The sequence below is a fragment of the Indicator indicator genome, chromosome 27, assembly GCF_027791375.1.
Source record: "Indicator indicator isolate 239-I01 chromosome 27, UM_Iind_1.1, whole genome shotgun sequence".
Lineage (NCBI taxonomy): Eukaryota > Metazoa > Chordata > Aves > Piciformes > Indicatoridae > Indicator > Indicator indicator.
Window position 1 is genome coordinate 1,837,423 of NC_072036.1, and position 14,705 is coordinate 1,852,127.

At 54.6% G+C, this 14,705-nt stretch overlaps 1 protein-coding gene across 1 annotated transcript in view; it reads right to left on the reverse strand.

The window, feature by feature from the left end:
• Positions 1–3,666: 3,666 nt before the first annotated feature.
• SAMD3 (sterile alpha motif domain containing 3) overlaps positions 3,667–14,705 on the reverse strand; it is a 39,951-nt gene continuing 28,912 nt past the window's right edge. The window contains exons 7-10 of the mRNA XM_054393016.1: positions 7,406–7,609; positions 6,343–6,514; positions 4,780–4,862; positions 3,667–3,984 (exon numbers count right to left, since the gene is read on the reverse strand). Of these exons, the coding sequence (XP_054248991.1) occupies positions 3,667–3,984; positions 4,780–4,862; positions 6,343–6,514; positions 7,406–7,609 (777 nt within the window). The remainder of the gene's footprint in view (positions 3,985–4,779; positions 4,863–6,342; positions 6,515–7,405; positions 7,610–14,705) is intronic.

The window sequence follows — 14,705 nt, forward strand, 5'->3', positions numbered from 1 at the left end:
CAGCAGTGCCCTCCTGCAGCCCAGCAGGCAGCTGTGTGCAGGAGTGTGAGCAGCAGAGCAGGAGAGGGGATTCTGCCCCTTGACTCTGCTCTGCTGAGACCTCACCTCCAATCCTGGCTCCAGTTCTGGTGTCCCCAGCAGAAGAAGGACACAGAGCTGTGGAGTGAGTCCAGAGGAGGCCACAAAGATGCTCCAAGGGCTGGAGCAGCTCTGCTGTGAGGCCAGGCTGAGGGAGCTGGGGGTGTGCAGCCTGGGGAGGAGAAGACTGCAGGGGGACCTTAGAGCTGCCTGCCAGGACCTGAAAGGATCTTGCAGGAAGGCTGCAGAGGAACTTTTCCTGAGGGTGTCTAGAGACACTGAGATGGGAGAACTTTGTACCTTCCCATGGATTCTGCCAGGCTCTCCTTTGGCTGCAGCTCCTCCATGCCTCTCCATCTCCCTCTGTGCCCTTTGCAGATCATCAGCCAGGGGAACTGAAGCAGTGTCATAGTGAAGCCAGTTGCATTGCTCTGTTCCTTTCCTTCCACAGTGCTGCATGGGAATATTTTCACATCTTGCCCAATATTTGTCCATTCAAGTTGCAGCCCTTCTGTACCACACCACCAACACAACCTGACCTGGAGCCATCTGTTCTGTTGGTGTGTGCCCAGGAGCCTCAGCCCAGCTGTCCCTAGGGCTGCTCTGGAGTTGTTCCTCACCATGGGTCTCAAAGAGCAATGTGGCTGCTGCTGTCTGTCCTCTCCCTACACACATCTGAGGCTCACAGGCCACTTGCTGTCACAGAATTCCATTTGTGGCCCTGGCTTTTGTCACTGGCAGCAGCTGAAGTTGCCTCTGCAGAGCAGCAGAAAGCCAAATTCCTGTTTGCTTTCCTTCTGTCCCTCCATGGAGTTCACCTTCCTTCAGGCTCTCTGGCCTGCTGTGAGAAGCAGGGCAGAGATTTGCTGCTCCACAGAGATCCCTGGGGGCTGTTAGCAGCTCCCTGCATTTCTGTGTGCTGGGCTGTAAGCAGGGGGTTTGGGTTAGTGCTGTTCACAGGGAGCAGAGCAAGCCTCACCTAAGTGACAGGCTGGAGCCATGGGCTGAGGCCAGCAGTGTGAGACTCAACAAGGCCAGGGGCTGGCTGCTGCACTTGGGCCACAACAGCCCCATGCAGTGTTGGGGGCTTGGGGCAGAGTGGCTGGAGAGCTGCTCAGCAGAGGACCTGGGGGTGTTGATTGATGGCTGGCTGGACATGAGCCAGGGTGTGCCAGAAGGCCACCAGCATCCTAGCCTGGATCAGGAATAGGGTGGGCAGCAGGACCAGGGATGGGATTGTGTCCCTGTAATCGGCGATGGTGAGACCACACCATGAGTGCTGGGCTCAGTTTTGGGTCCCTCACTGCAAGAAGGACCTGGGGGTGCTGGTTGGGAGCCATCTGAACATGAGGCAGCAGTGCCCAGGTGGCCAAGAAGGCCACCAGCAGCCTGGCCTGGATCAGCAATGGTGTGGCCAGCAGGATTGTCCTCCTGTACATGGCACTGGGGAGGCCACAGCTTGAGTTCAATTTTGGGCCTCTCACTGCAAGAAGGACATTGAGGAGCTGGTGTGTGTCCAGAGAAGGGCAACCAAGCTGGGGAAGGGTCTAGAGAGCAGGGCTGGAGAGGAGCAGCTGAGGGAGCTGGGGGTGTTCAGTGTGGAGAAGAGGAGGCTGAGAGGAGACCTCATTGCTCTCTACAGCTCCCTGAGAGGAGGCTGGAGCCATGTGGGGGTTGGGCTCTGCTCCCTAGTATCAGGTGACAGAATGAAGAGGAAATGACCTGAAATTGTGCCAGGCGAGGGGTAGGTTGGAGATGAGGAAAAATTTCTTTACTGCAAGAGTGGTCAGAGTGGAACAGGCTGCCCGGGGAGGTGGTGGAGTCCCCATCCCTGGAGGTGTTCCAGAAAGGTGTGGCCATGGCACTTGGGGCCAGGGTTTGATGTCCATAGTGGTGCTGGGTTGCTGGTTGGACTGGATGATCTCAGAGGTCTCTTCCAGCCCAAACATTTCTCTGACTGTATGAATAAAAAGTCATCTTAATTGCTAATGAATGCAGTGGGTCATGCTTGTTGGCTGTGCTACTGCCCATCACCAAGTGCTTGTCCAGAGCCATGCACTGTCAGGCAGCAGCCCCTGGGGTTTCCAGACATGCAGGAGCTAAGAGGAGCATGTAAGGGAGAAGAGGAGGCTGTGGAAGAAAAGAGGAGAGGTCCTGTGGTCTGTGTGGGCAGCCAGGAGAGTCACCATGTGGAGAAGGTCAATTTGTTCTGGGGAACAAACTGAGACAGAAACAGAGGCATCAAAGCTGTGCTTACAAACAGGCATGGCAAGAGCCCAGCCAAGTCGTGCTTCCAACCTGCAGAACTCCTCTTGGAATTCCTGTGGAGCAAATTCAGGAGTCATGTCAAAAAATAAAAGCATTTTTCACACATGGAGAAAATAATTCACTGTTCTCAGTGTTAGAACAGTGAAGACTTCATCACCCTGTACGTTGAAGCACATTTGCAAACACAAAAGCCATTGCCAGAGGGTCCCAGTGATGGGAACAGGCAGGTCTGGACCTCCAGCCTGTGGGTTGTGTGAGCAGCTGGAGCAGGGCAGTGCTCACCTTAGCTCCCTGGCTGCTGCCTAAGTCCTGACACAGTATCACAGAGCCACAGATTGCATCAGCTTGGAAGGGACCCTCAGAGCTCATCCAGCAGGCTGCCCGGGGACACATAAGTCTGATCTTGGATGTGCCCAGGGACAGGGCCTCCACCACATCTGTGGGCAGCCTGTTCCAGTGTCTCACCAGCCTCATTGTGCAGAACTTCCTCCTGATGTCCAACCTAACTCTGCCCTGCTCCAGTTTCAAACCACTGCCTCTCCTGCTATCCCCACAGGCCCTTCTGAACAATCCCTCCCCAGCCTTCCTGGAGGTCTCCTGCAGATACTGAAATGCAGCTCTAAGGTCTTCCTGCAGCCTTCCTTTCTCCAGGCTGAACAGCCCCAACTCTCCCAGCTTCTCCCTATAGCAGAGGTTCTCCAGGCCTCTGATTATCTTTGTGGCCTCCTCTAGACCCTCTCCATGAGGTCCAGGTCTCTCTTGTATTGAAGACTCCAGAGCTGGACCCAGCCCTGCAGGTGAGGTGTCTCCAGAGCAGAGCAGAGGGGCAGGATCTCCTCTCTCCATCTCTGGCCACACTGCTTTGGATGCAGCCCAGGCTGCCCTTGGCCTTCTGTGTTGCCAGTGCCCATTGCTGGCTCCTGTCCAGCTTCTCCCCCCCCCAGCACTCCCAAGTACTTCTCTGCAGGGCTGCTCTCAATCTCCTCAGCCCCCAGCCTGGATTGGTAGCAAGGACTGCCCTGATTCAGATGCACTTTGCCTTACTGAACTTCCTGAGGTTTTCCTGAGCCCCCTTCTCCACCCTGTCTAGGCCCCTCTGGGTGGCAGAGGGAGTATCTTCCATATGGAAAAAAAGAACACAAGGCAGATGCAGTAACCTGCAGAAACTTTATTCTTTCTAGAGCCTCAGGGCTGCTCTAGAATTCCATTTTAAACAAGGAAGATGCTCAGGCTGGCAGAGGGCAGGGTGAGCCCTAACTGGTACAAACACCCAGGCACTGCCCCCAGGCTGCCACTGGTTTGCCTTCAGGACAGAGGGATTCATTCTGACACCACATCAGCTGCTCCCCAGAGGGGTGTTGTGGGATAGCCAGGTGCCTGCAGCCCTCTCTGTGCCAGGGTGGGCAGGGCTGCTGGGCTGCTCCCCTCGAAGAGCAGGGAATGCAGGAAGCTGAGCGTGCAGTGGATTCTGCTGGGGCAGGGGATGTGGAACACGTGGAAGGCAGCCAGCAGTGCAGCCAGGGCCATGCTGCAGTCATCCAGCTGGGCCAGCTGCTCCCTGTCCACCTGCAGCACAAACTCACAGCCACTCACGCTGAAGGGGTTCCTCACCTCCAGCACTGGAGTCACTGCCCTCACCTGTGGGTCAGAAAGGGGATCTCAGGTAATGCCAGAGCTTTGCTGAGCAGAGTGGCACAGCTTGTTATGTAGCTGGGGTCACAGAAGCACAGGATGGCAGGGGTTGGAAAGGACCTCCAGAGATCATCCAGTCCAACCCCCTGCCAGAGCAGGGGCACCCAGGGCAGGTCACACAGGAACACATCCAGGTGGGGCTTGGAAGTTTCCAGAGAAAGGAGACTCCACAACCTCTCTGGGCAGCTGCTCCAGGCCTCCAGCACCCTCACACCAAAGAAGTTTCTCCTCACGTTGAGGTGGAACCTCCTGGGTTCCAGTTTGTGTCTATTGCCCTTTGTCCTATCCCAGGACACCACTGAGCAGAGCCTGGCCCCTTCTTGCCCCCCACCCCACAGATATTTGTAACCATTGATCAGATCCCCTCTCAGCCTTCTCTTCTCCAGGCTGAACACCCCCAGGGCTCTCAGCCTTTCCTCCTCACACAGATGTTCCAGGCCCTTCAGCATCCTCATAGCCCCTGCTGGACTCTCTCCAGCAGGTCTCTGTCTCCCTTGAGCTGGGAAGCCCAGAACTGGACACCATGTGGTCTCACCAGGGCTGAGTAGAGTGGGACAAGAACTTCCCTTGACTTTCTGGCCACACTCTTCTGAATGTTCCCCAGGAGCCCATGCAGTTCTCTGAACATTTGCCTCCTGCCCATGAGGCAGGCTCAGGGCAGCCTTTCCCAGGAGCTAAGCCAGGTGATGTGACCAGGTGGCTACTGAAGACAAGCCAAGACTTGGGTGCTCTGCCTCCTACCTCCTCGTTCACTGCAGCAAACAGGCTGGAATCATCTCCAAAGACGTCTGGCAGGAGTAAGCATGCAGCAGTCATTTTCATACCTGTCAAAGACAAGGGTTCCTTGTGCATCCTGGCACTGCAGCACCAGCTTGGAGCAGCAGGTTGCAGCCCATGCAGTGCTCACAGCTAGCAGTGGAACTGGGCTTCAGTCCATGCTGTCCCTGCAGTGTGTCTGTGCTCAGGCCAGAGCAGTTCTGTACCACAGGGAGGGCTTAGGCACCTCAGCTGCAGGGGGGCAGCAGCATTCAGATCCTTCATGATTGCTACTCATCACCACAATTCCATTTAGAACCACAGAACTGCTGAAGTTGGAAGAGACCTCTGAGGTCACCAAGTCCAACCCCTCACCCAGAGCTCACAGTCCCCCACTGCTGCTGAGCCACTGCTGAGTGATAGGACTGGGGGGAATGGAGTAAAACTAGAAATGGGGAGATTCAGATTGGATGTTAGGAAGAAATTCTTCCCCATGAGGGTGGTGAGACACTGGCACAGGTTGCCCTGGGAGGTGGTGGAAACCTCATCCCTGGAGGTTTTTGCAGCCAGGCTGAATGTGGCTGTGAGCAACCTGCTGTAGTGTGAGGTGTCCCTGCCCATGGCAGGGGGGTTGGAACTGGCTGAGCCTTGAGATCCCTTCCAGCCCTAACAATGTGGGGTTTGAATGCCTCCAGAGATGCAGACTCCACCACCTCTCCTCTCTGGGCAGCCTGCTCAGTGCTCCATCACCCTTAAAATTCAGGCCATTGCCTCTCCTTCTATCACCTGAGACTAGGGAGCAGAGCCCAACCCCCACCTCACTGCAACCTCCTCTCAGGGAGCTGTAGAGAGCAATGAGGTCTCCCCTCTGCCTTTCCTCCTCCACACCCCCAGCTCCCTCAGCTGCTCCTCTCCAGCCCTGTTCTCCAGACCCTTCCCCAGCTTGGTTGCCCTTCTCTGGACACACTCCAGCTCCTCAATGTCCTTGCAGTGAGGAACCCAAAATTGAGCTCAAGCTGTGGCCTCCCCAATGCCCAGTACAGGAGCACAATCCCTGCCCTGCTCCTGCTGGCCACACCATTGCTGATCCAGGCCAGGCTGCTGGTGGCCTTCTTGGCCACCTGGGCACCTCCTGGCTCATCTTCAGCTGCTGTCAACCAGCAACCCCAGGTCCTGTTCTGCTGGGCAGTTTCCAGCCACTGTGCCCCAAACCTGGAGACTTCATGGGGTTGTTGTGACCAAGTGCCCCTCAGCCTTCTCTTCTCCAGAGCATCAGCAGCAAACAGGGAGGAGCAGTTCGCTGCTTGGTATCATCAGCAAAGCTGCTGAGGGTCCAACTCCATCCCTTCCCTCAGACCACTGCTCAATTTGTTACATAGGGCTGTGCCCAGTACCAACCCAGTCCCTTCCTCATCTTCCATCTATTTTCCAGGCACCTGTGAGGTATTTAAAGTGGGTTTTGCAGTAAATTTGGAGCTGCTTTAGTCACACAACAACAATTAGCCACAACAGGTCTGCTGTTCAGAGCAGAGAGGATTTGTTACTGACTCTTCAGAACGTCTGCCTCTGTGTGCTGCTTCAGGTTCTCCTGCAGCAGGATGGTGATTGGATTGTTCCTCACCACGTCCAAGGCTAAGATGCTTTCAGAATAAACCTCCAAAATCTCAGACGTTTTTTTGTAGATGTCCATGTGGGTGAGAAGCTGGAACTCCCTAAAAAGCTGGAAGACAAAGAAAGAGGTGGGATTGCTGCAGTCCCTCTGAAGCAAAGCTGCAAACAAGGTGCTGCACCCCTCTCTGGAGAAGGAGTAAAGTGGCTGAGTGAAATAAGATTAGAAACCAGAGGGGATGGTTTGATTTGATATAGGCTGGGCAGGGACTAGCTTGAGAGCAGCCCTGAAGAAAAGGCCTTGGGGGTGCTGGGGGAGGAGAAGCTCACCAGGAGCCAGCAGGGAGCACTTGCAGCCCAGAGAGCCAAGCAGAGCCTGGGCTGCATCAGGAGAAGTGTGGCCAGCAGGGCCAGGGAGGGGATTCTCCCCCTCTGCTCCACTCTGCTGAGACCACACCTGGAGCTCTGGGTCCAGTTCTGGAGCCTCTGTTCCAGGCAGGATCTGGAGGTGCTGGAAGGTGTCCAGAGAAGGACCACGAGGATGAGCAGAGGGCTGGAGCTGCTCTGCTGTGGAGACAGACTGAGAGAGTTGGGGTTGTGCAGTCTGGAAAGGAGAAGCCTCCCAGGAAACCTTCTTGTGGCCTTCCAGGATCTGAAGGGGGCTCCAAGAAAGCTGGGGAGGGACTTTTGAGGGTGTCAGGGAGTGATAGGACTGGGGGAATGGAGCAAAACTAGAAATGGGGAGATTCAGATTGGATGAATATCTCCTTCCCTGGAGATATTGAAGGTGAGGCTGAACAGGGCTCTGGGCAGCCTGATCTAGTTGGGGATGTCCTGCTGACTGCAGGGGGGTTGGCCTGGATGAGGTTTGGAAGTCCCTTCAGCCTGGACCCTTCTATGATTCTGTGACATTGATGGGTACCTCACTGGCAGCGTGGTGCCTGCAGCTGGATCACAGCTGCCACACAGAATCCACTGCCAGCATCAAAAGCAGCTCTGTTACCTGACAAGGGCATCTTAAGAATGGGAACAGCCTGAGAATGTCTTGGACAGGAGCCTTGGCACTGATCATCTTTCTGCGCACTTCCATCGTCATCTTCATCCTGTTGTCCACTTCCTTCCAGTTCCTCTGAGCTTTCAGATACTCTTCCTTAAGCCACTTGATGTGTGCAGCCAGAGCACTGCCCTGGGGGTGCACAGCATCCTCCTGGCAAGAAAGGAAGGACAGAACAGCAGCCAGACAGTTTAGAGGGTGGCTGAGAGGGTTTGAGGGGAGTCAAAGGGGAATTGAGTCTGGGGAAGAGAAGGCTCCCAGGAGATCTTCTTGTGGCCTTCCAGGATCTGAAGGGGGCTACAAGAAAGCTGGGGAGGGAATTTTTAGGGTGTCAGGGAGTGATAGGACTGGCGGGGATGGATCCAAGCTAGAGGTAGATTAGACATCAGGAAGAAATTCTTCCCCATGAGGGTGGCGAGACACTGGCACAGGTTGCCCAGGGAGGTGGTGGAAGCCTCATCCCTGGAGGTTTTTGCAGCCAGGCTGGATGTGGCTGTGAGCAACCTGCTGTGGTGTGAGGTGTCCCTGCCCATGGCAGGGGGTTGGACCTGGCTGATTTTTTAAGATCTCTCTTCCAACACAAACCATTCTGTGATTCTATCAAATTCCTATGCCTGTGGCTCATTTTCCTAACTGGACCTTACTGGTGGCAGTCAGCAGGCAATTCTAATGCTGCCTCAGTGCTGAGCATCACCAGCTCTGCGTTCCCAGAGCAGCAGGATTTTCTTCTTACTCATACAGGTGCTGAGAGCAGCACAACTCACTTCCACATTTATGCAACTGAAGTATCATGGCCTGAAATTGTGCCAGGGGAGGGTTAGGTTGGAGATGAGAGAAAATTTCTTTGCTGCAAGAGTGGTCAGGGATGGGAACAGGCTGCCCAGGGAGGTGGTGGAGTCCCCATCCCTGGAGGTGTTGAAGATACCTGTGGTGGTCATAGAGCTCAGTCCCCTACCCTCCTCTACCTGGCTGGGCAGGGTGCTGTGAAGTAAGGCTGAGGGTGTAGTTGTTCTTCCCTGGAGCTCTCTCAAAGGGTTCATGGACTCCCTAGGGCTTTATCTCTATATTTAATCTCCCTCAGCAGACCTTTTCCTTCCATTATTTCTCCTGGTCACTTTTCCAGCCCTCATAGAATCGAAGCTACCACAGCAGTCAGTGTTAGAGCAGGCAGTGCAGCTGTGTGCTGCCAGGAGAATTGCCTTCTGCTGTTTGTTTTCTCCAGCTGCTCCTGCATCCTAATTATATCCTCCTGCCTTCAAAACCAATCCACCATCTCCTTGCCACTGTAGTTTCACAAACACTCTGTCTTCAGCCACCTCTTATCCAGATGAGACTGTCCTGAGCTGTGCAGTCCTTCCACACAGAAAAGCTGCTCTAAGCCTTCAAGTCTTCTTGGTATTTTCTTTGCATATTTTCTAATTTCACTACAGCCTGAGTGAAATGGACACAGGAAAACCTCAGATGCTGGTGGAGATGCTGGGACACCACAGCTGCACACAGTGGAGCAATCAGCTCCCTTCACAGAATCACAGAATCAACATTCAGGTTGGAAGAGACCCTCAGGATCACCAAGTCCATCCCAGAACCCTACTGTGCAAGGGTCACCCCTGAACCATAGCCCCAAGCACCACATCCAAACCACCTTCAAACATATCCAGGCTTGGGGACTCCACCACCTCCCTGGGCAGCCTGTTCAAATGTCTGACCACTCTTGCTGGGAAAAATGTTTCCTACTGTCCAGGCTAAACCTACCCAGAGGCAGCTTGAGGCTGTTCTCTCTTGTTCTGTCACTAATTCCCTGTGAGCAGAGCCCAGCACCAACCTCTCCACAACCTCCTTTCAGGGAGCTGGAGACAGCCAGGAGGTCTCTCCTCAGCCTCCTCTGTTTCACACTAACCATCCCCAGCTCCTTCAGTCTCTCTTCATCAGATTTCTTCTCCAGGCCCTTCCCAGCTTCCTTCCCTCCTCTGCCCTGGCCCCAGCACCTCCACATCTCTCTTGGATTGAGTGCCCAAACCTGGACACAGCACTCCAGGTGTGACCTCCCCAGAGCTGAGTCCCAGGGGACAATCCCCTCCCTGCTCCTGCTGGACACAGCATTGCTGATCCCAGCCAGGATGCCTTTGGCTTTCTTGGCCACCTGGACACTGCTGGCTCCTCTTCAGCTGCTTGGCCATCAGCACCCCCAGCTCCCTTTCTGCCAGCAGCCTCCCAGCCACACTGCCCCAAGCCTGCAGCACTGCTTGGGGTTGTTGTGCCCCAAGGGCAGGCCCTGGCACTTGGCCTGGGTGAAGCTCCTCCTGGTAATGCTGGCCATGGCTCCAATCTATCCAAGTCCCTCTGCAGAGCCTCCCTCCCCTCTTGCTTTTCTTTCTTAAATAATTCTGAACATTCTCTATACTTTTTTGGGACACAGTTTTCTTTCCCACAGTTTCTTTGGCACGATAGGAAAATATCATTTGTGACTCTCCTCAGTGGTCCCCAGGGACAAAAGAGGTAATGGGCATCAACTTGAACATGAGAAGTTCCACCTAAACATGAGGAGGAACTTCTTTACTTTGGGGGTGGCAGAGCACTGGAACAAGCTGCCAAGAGAGGTGGTGGAGTCTCCATCTCTGGAGACCTTCAAGGCCTGCCTGGAAGTGTGACCTTCTCTTGGCAGCTGGACTCCATGATCATCAGAGGTCCCTTCAAGCCCCTGCCTTCTGTGGTTCTGTGCAGGGTGCTGAGAAGCTCAGAGCCCATCACTGTGAGTGTCATCAGGACTGAGTTTTCTCCTTGTGCCTTCTTTTCCACCTGCCACTGTTGAATTTTAGCTGCTGGGTTGGGGTTGGGGTTGGGTTTTTTGTCCTGTCCCTCAGTAGCATTCTGCAGTTCCTCAGTCTGTGTCTTTGGTACCTTCAGCAGCATCACCAAAGGTGGTCAGCCAGCTGTGCTCCTTCTGCCTCACCACTCAGGATTAGATTGAGCTGGCTAAACTGCGCATTAATAATCCCTCCCACTTGAAAACCTTCTCTTTCTGCCTGGTCTTCTTGCTTCTGTCTCTGAACTGTTTATCCATGCTGGGACCTTCCTGCTTATCCCCTCAGATTATATCCACTAAGAGCCTTTGAAGGGCAAGTGGTGAAATCTGTTCTGGAGTTAAACTCTGCCAGCATGGATCTCCCCTGGCCTCAGGGTGGATGAATACTTCAAAGACCTCAGGCATTCATGATGAATTCCTTCTGTTTACAGAAACTCAAGGAATTCCTTCATTCTTGGGGCTGCATAACAGTTCTTGCCCACGTGGCCAGCAGGTTTCTTGCTGGGTTTGATCTCCAGTTCTCTCCTGGCACTCTGGAAACTGTCATCAGATTAGCTGCCTCCAGTTTCCTGTTGCCATGTTTCAGGAGCCAAACTACATCCCAGCTAGAAAGCCACCTGGGCCATCCCTGGCCATGACTGAACAGCTTGCACAAACACTTGGACCTGGGAGTGTGTCACAGCTCATCTCAGTGAGGTGTCCTAGAATGGCTTGAGTTGGTAGGGACCTTAAAGCTCATCCAGTTCCAACCCTCCTGCCACGGGCAGGGACACCTCCCACCAGCCCAGGTTGCTCAGAGTCACATCCAGCCTGGCCTTGAACACCTCCAGGGATGAGGTGTCCACAACTTCTCTGGGCAGCCTATCCCAGGGTCTCACCACCCTCCTTGTGAAGAACTTCCTCCTAACACCCGATCTAAATCTCCCCTGCTCTAGTTTCAAAACACTGCCCCTTGTCCTATCACCACAGTGCCACAAGAGTCCCACCCCAGCTCTCCTGGAGCCCCTTCAGACACTCTGAGGTCTCCCTGGAGCCTTCTCTTCTCCAGGCTGAACAGCCCCAACTCTCCCAGCCTGTCCCCACATGGGAGGTTCTCCAGCCTCTGATCCTCTTTGTGGCCTCCTCTGGACCCTCTCCAGCAGCTCCAGGTCCTTCTTGTGCTGTGGGCCCCAGAGCTGGAGGCAGTGCTGCAGGTGGGGTCTGAGCAGAGCAGAGCAGAGGGCAGAATCCCCTCCCTGTGCTCCTGCACAAACTGCTTTGGATGCAGCCCAGGACATGGGTGGCTTTTGGGGTGCCAGTGACCATTCTGGCTCATGTCAAGCACCTCATCCACCAGCACTCCCAAGTCCTTTTCTGCAAGGCTGCCCTCAATCAACTCCTTACCCAGCCTGGCTTTGTGCTTGGGATTGCCCTGACCCAGCTGCAGGACCTTGCACTTGGCCTTGTTGAACTCCATGAGGCTGGCTTGGGTTCACCTCTGCAGCCTGCCCAAATCCCTCTGGATGGATCCCTTCCCTCCATCTTCTCAGGTGCACCACACAGCTTGGTGTCATCCACAGACTTGCTGAGGGTGCCTCCATCCCATGTCCATGTCCTGTAACCTCTTCCCTAGCACAGCAGGCTGGGGCAGGTGCCCTGCCTCTGCCCATGCTGGAAGGTGCCAGTGACATGCCTTGCAAGGTGTGCCTAGCTTTCATGGGGTGACTTTATCTTGTTGGAGCCCTCCTGCACTTAGAGAGTGCAGCCTGAGCAGCCCTGGCCCTTGGCAGCACCAGGCTTGCACACACACAGCTTGGGCAGGGCCTTGGGGGTTTAATTCCATTCACCATCTGCTTTGCTCTGGGCAAGAGCTAGGCTGGTCTCTGACCCCAGACAGCTGCTTCCATTGGCTTCACAGGCTCACAGTCTCACAGTATGTCAGAGGCTGGAAGGCACCTCAAGAGATCATCAGATCCAACCCCCTGCCAGAGCAGCATCACTCAGGGTAGTCTGCACAGGAATGCATCCAGGTGGGGTTTGAAAGTCTCCAAAGGAGACTCCACAACCCCCCTGGGCAGCCTGCTCCAGGGCTCTGTCACCCTCACTGGAAAGAAGTTTCTCCTCATGTTGAGCTGAAATCTTCTCTGTTCCAGTTTGTCTCCATTGTTCCTTGTCCTATCACTGTGCACCACCCAGCAGAGCCTGGCCCCCTCCCCTTGACACCCACCCCTCAGCTATTGATAGACATTGATCAGATCCCTCTCAGCCTTCTCTTCTCCAGACTAAACAGCCCCAGGGCTCTCAGTCTCTCTTCACAGGGAGATGCTTCTCCAAAGGGTTTGCATCCAAGCCTCCTGCCCAGGAGCAGCTTCTGGAGCCCTCTGCCCCCTGGAGCACAGCAGCTCCTTTCCAGAGGGCCTGTCACCCCCAGTGGCTCACTCCCAGAGGCAGGAAGGCAAAGCAAACTCAGCTCAGTGCACTGCAGCCACAGACTGCCTGGGTTGCTTAGAAACAAACACCCACAGGCTGTGACCTTGGCTCCAGCTTGTCTCCATCCCTCTTGCTAAGGCAAACACTGCTCCAGTCAATGGACTTCCCAAGTAGTGACAGACACTGCTCCAGTCAATGGACTTTCTCTGCAGCCAGCTCTGTCCTGGAGAGCTGATTTATCTTGTGGCATTACTAAGGAGCTGGGTGAGACCATTGGCCATGCTTTTAAGCATCAGTGGCAGGCTAGCAGTAGGAATACAGCAGCAGTGTGAGGAGGAATTGCTGCCATACTTGTCCAGCAGGAACAATCACAGACTGACAGCACTGCTGAGGCTGGAATAGGGCTCTGAGATCATCCAGCCCAGCCTGTGACCTGACACCACCACCTCACTGTGCTGAGACCATGGCACTGAGGGCCACAACCTGTCTTGCCTTAAACACCTCCAGGGACAGTGACTCCACCACCTCCCTGGGCAGCCCATCCCAGTGTCTGATTCTCCTTTCCATGAGGAATTGCTTCCTAACATCCAATCTCACCCTCTCCTGGCACAGCTTCAGGCCATGCCCTTTCCTCTTGTCACAAAATAAGGTGATGGAAGGCCAAACTGTGCTGTGTAAATCATCCACTGCATGCAGGATCAGATCACAGAATCATTTGGGTTGGAAAAGTCTTTTAAGATCATCCAGCCCAGCAATTCACAGAATCCCAGAATCCCAGAATCCCAGAAACCCAGAGTGTCAGGGGTTGGAAGGGACCTCCAGAGCTCATCCAGTCCAACCCCCTGCCAGAGCAGGGTCACCTACAGCAGGTCACACAGGAACACAGCCAGGTAGGTCTTGAGTATCTCCAGAGAGGGAGATTCCACAAGCCCCCTGGGCAACCTGTTCCAGGGCTATGTCACCCTCACAGGGAAAAAAATTTCTGCTCCTGTTTCCATGGAACTTCCTCTGGCTCAAATTCCACCACTGCCCCTTGTGCTGGCATTGGGCATCACCCAGCAGAGCCTGGCTCCAGCCTCTGGGCACTCCCCCTGCACATCTTTATCACCAGCAATGAGGTCACCCTCAGGCTCCTCCTCTCCAAGCTCCAGAGCCCTCAGCTCCCTCAGGCTCTCCTCATAAGGAGGATTTTCCACTCCTCTATTCATCTTTGTGGCTCTGTGCTGGACTCTCTCTAGTAGCTCCCTGTCCTTCTTGACCTGAGGGGCCCAGAACTGGACACAATATTCCAGATGTGTCCTCAGCAGGGCAGAGTAGAGTGGGAGGAGAACCTCTCTCACCCTACTAACCACAACCTTTCTAATGCACCCCAGGCTGCCCTTGGCCTTCTTGGCCACCAGAGCACATTGCTGGCTCATGGTCAACCTCCCATCCACCAGGACCCCCAGGTCCTCTTCCCTTTCACTGCTCTCCAGCAGCTCAGTCCCCAACCTATACTGACCCAAAGCTATTGATCCATGGCCTCTACCAAGCCTGGTGCTAATCTACATCCCTCAGCACCACATCTCTGCCGCTTTGAAACACCTCCAGGGATGGGGATTTAGCCACCTCCCCAGGCAGCCTGTGCCAGCATTTGAGAATCCTTTCAGGAAAGAAGTCCCTGGTGACTGCCTGCCACACCCCTGGGCAAGCTGTTCCAGTATTTCACCACCCTCATTGTGCAGAGCTTCCTCCTGATGTCCAACCTAAATCTGCCTGCTCCAGTTTCAAACCATTGTCCCTCATCCTGTCACTCCCAGCCCTTGTCAAAAGTCCCTCCCCAGCTCTCCTGGAGCCACCTTCAGGTACTGGAAGGCTGCTCTAAGGTCTTCCCAGAGTCTTCTCCAGGCTGAACAGCTCCAACTCTCCCAGCCTGTCCCTGCAGAGGAGCTTCTTCAGCCCTCTGATCATCTTCATGGCCTCCTCTGGACCCACTGCAGCATGGTGACATAGATAAGGGGGTAAAGGTTTTTGTTGTCAGTAAGAGAATAGCTTCAT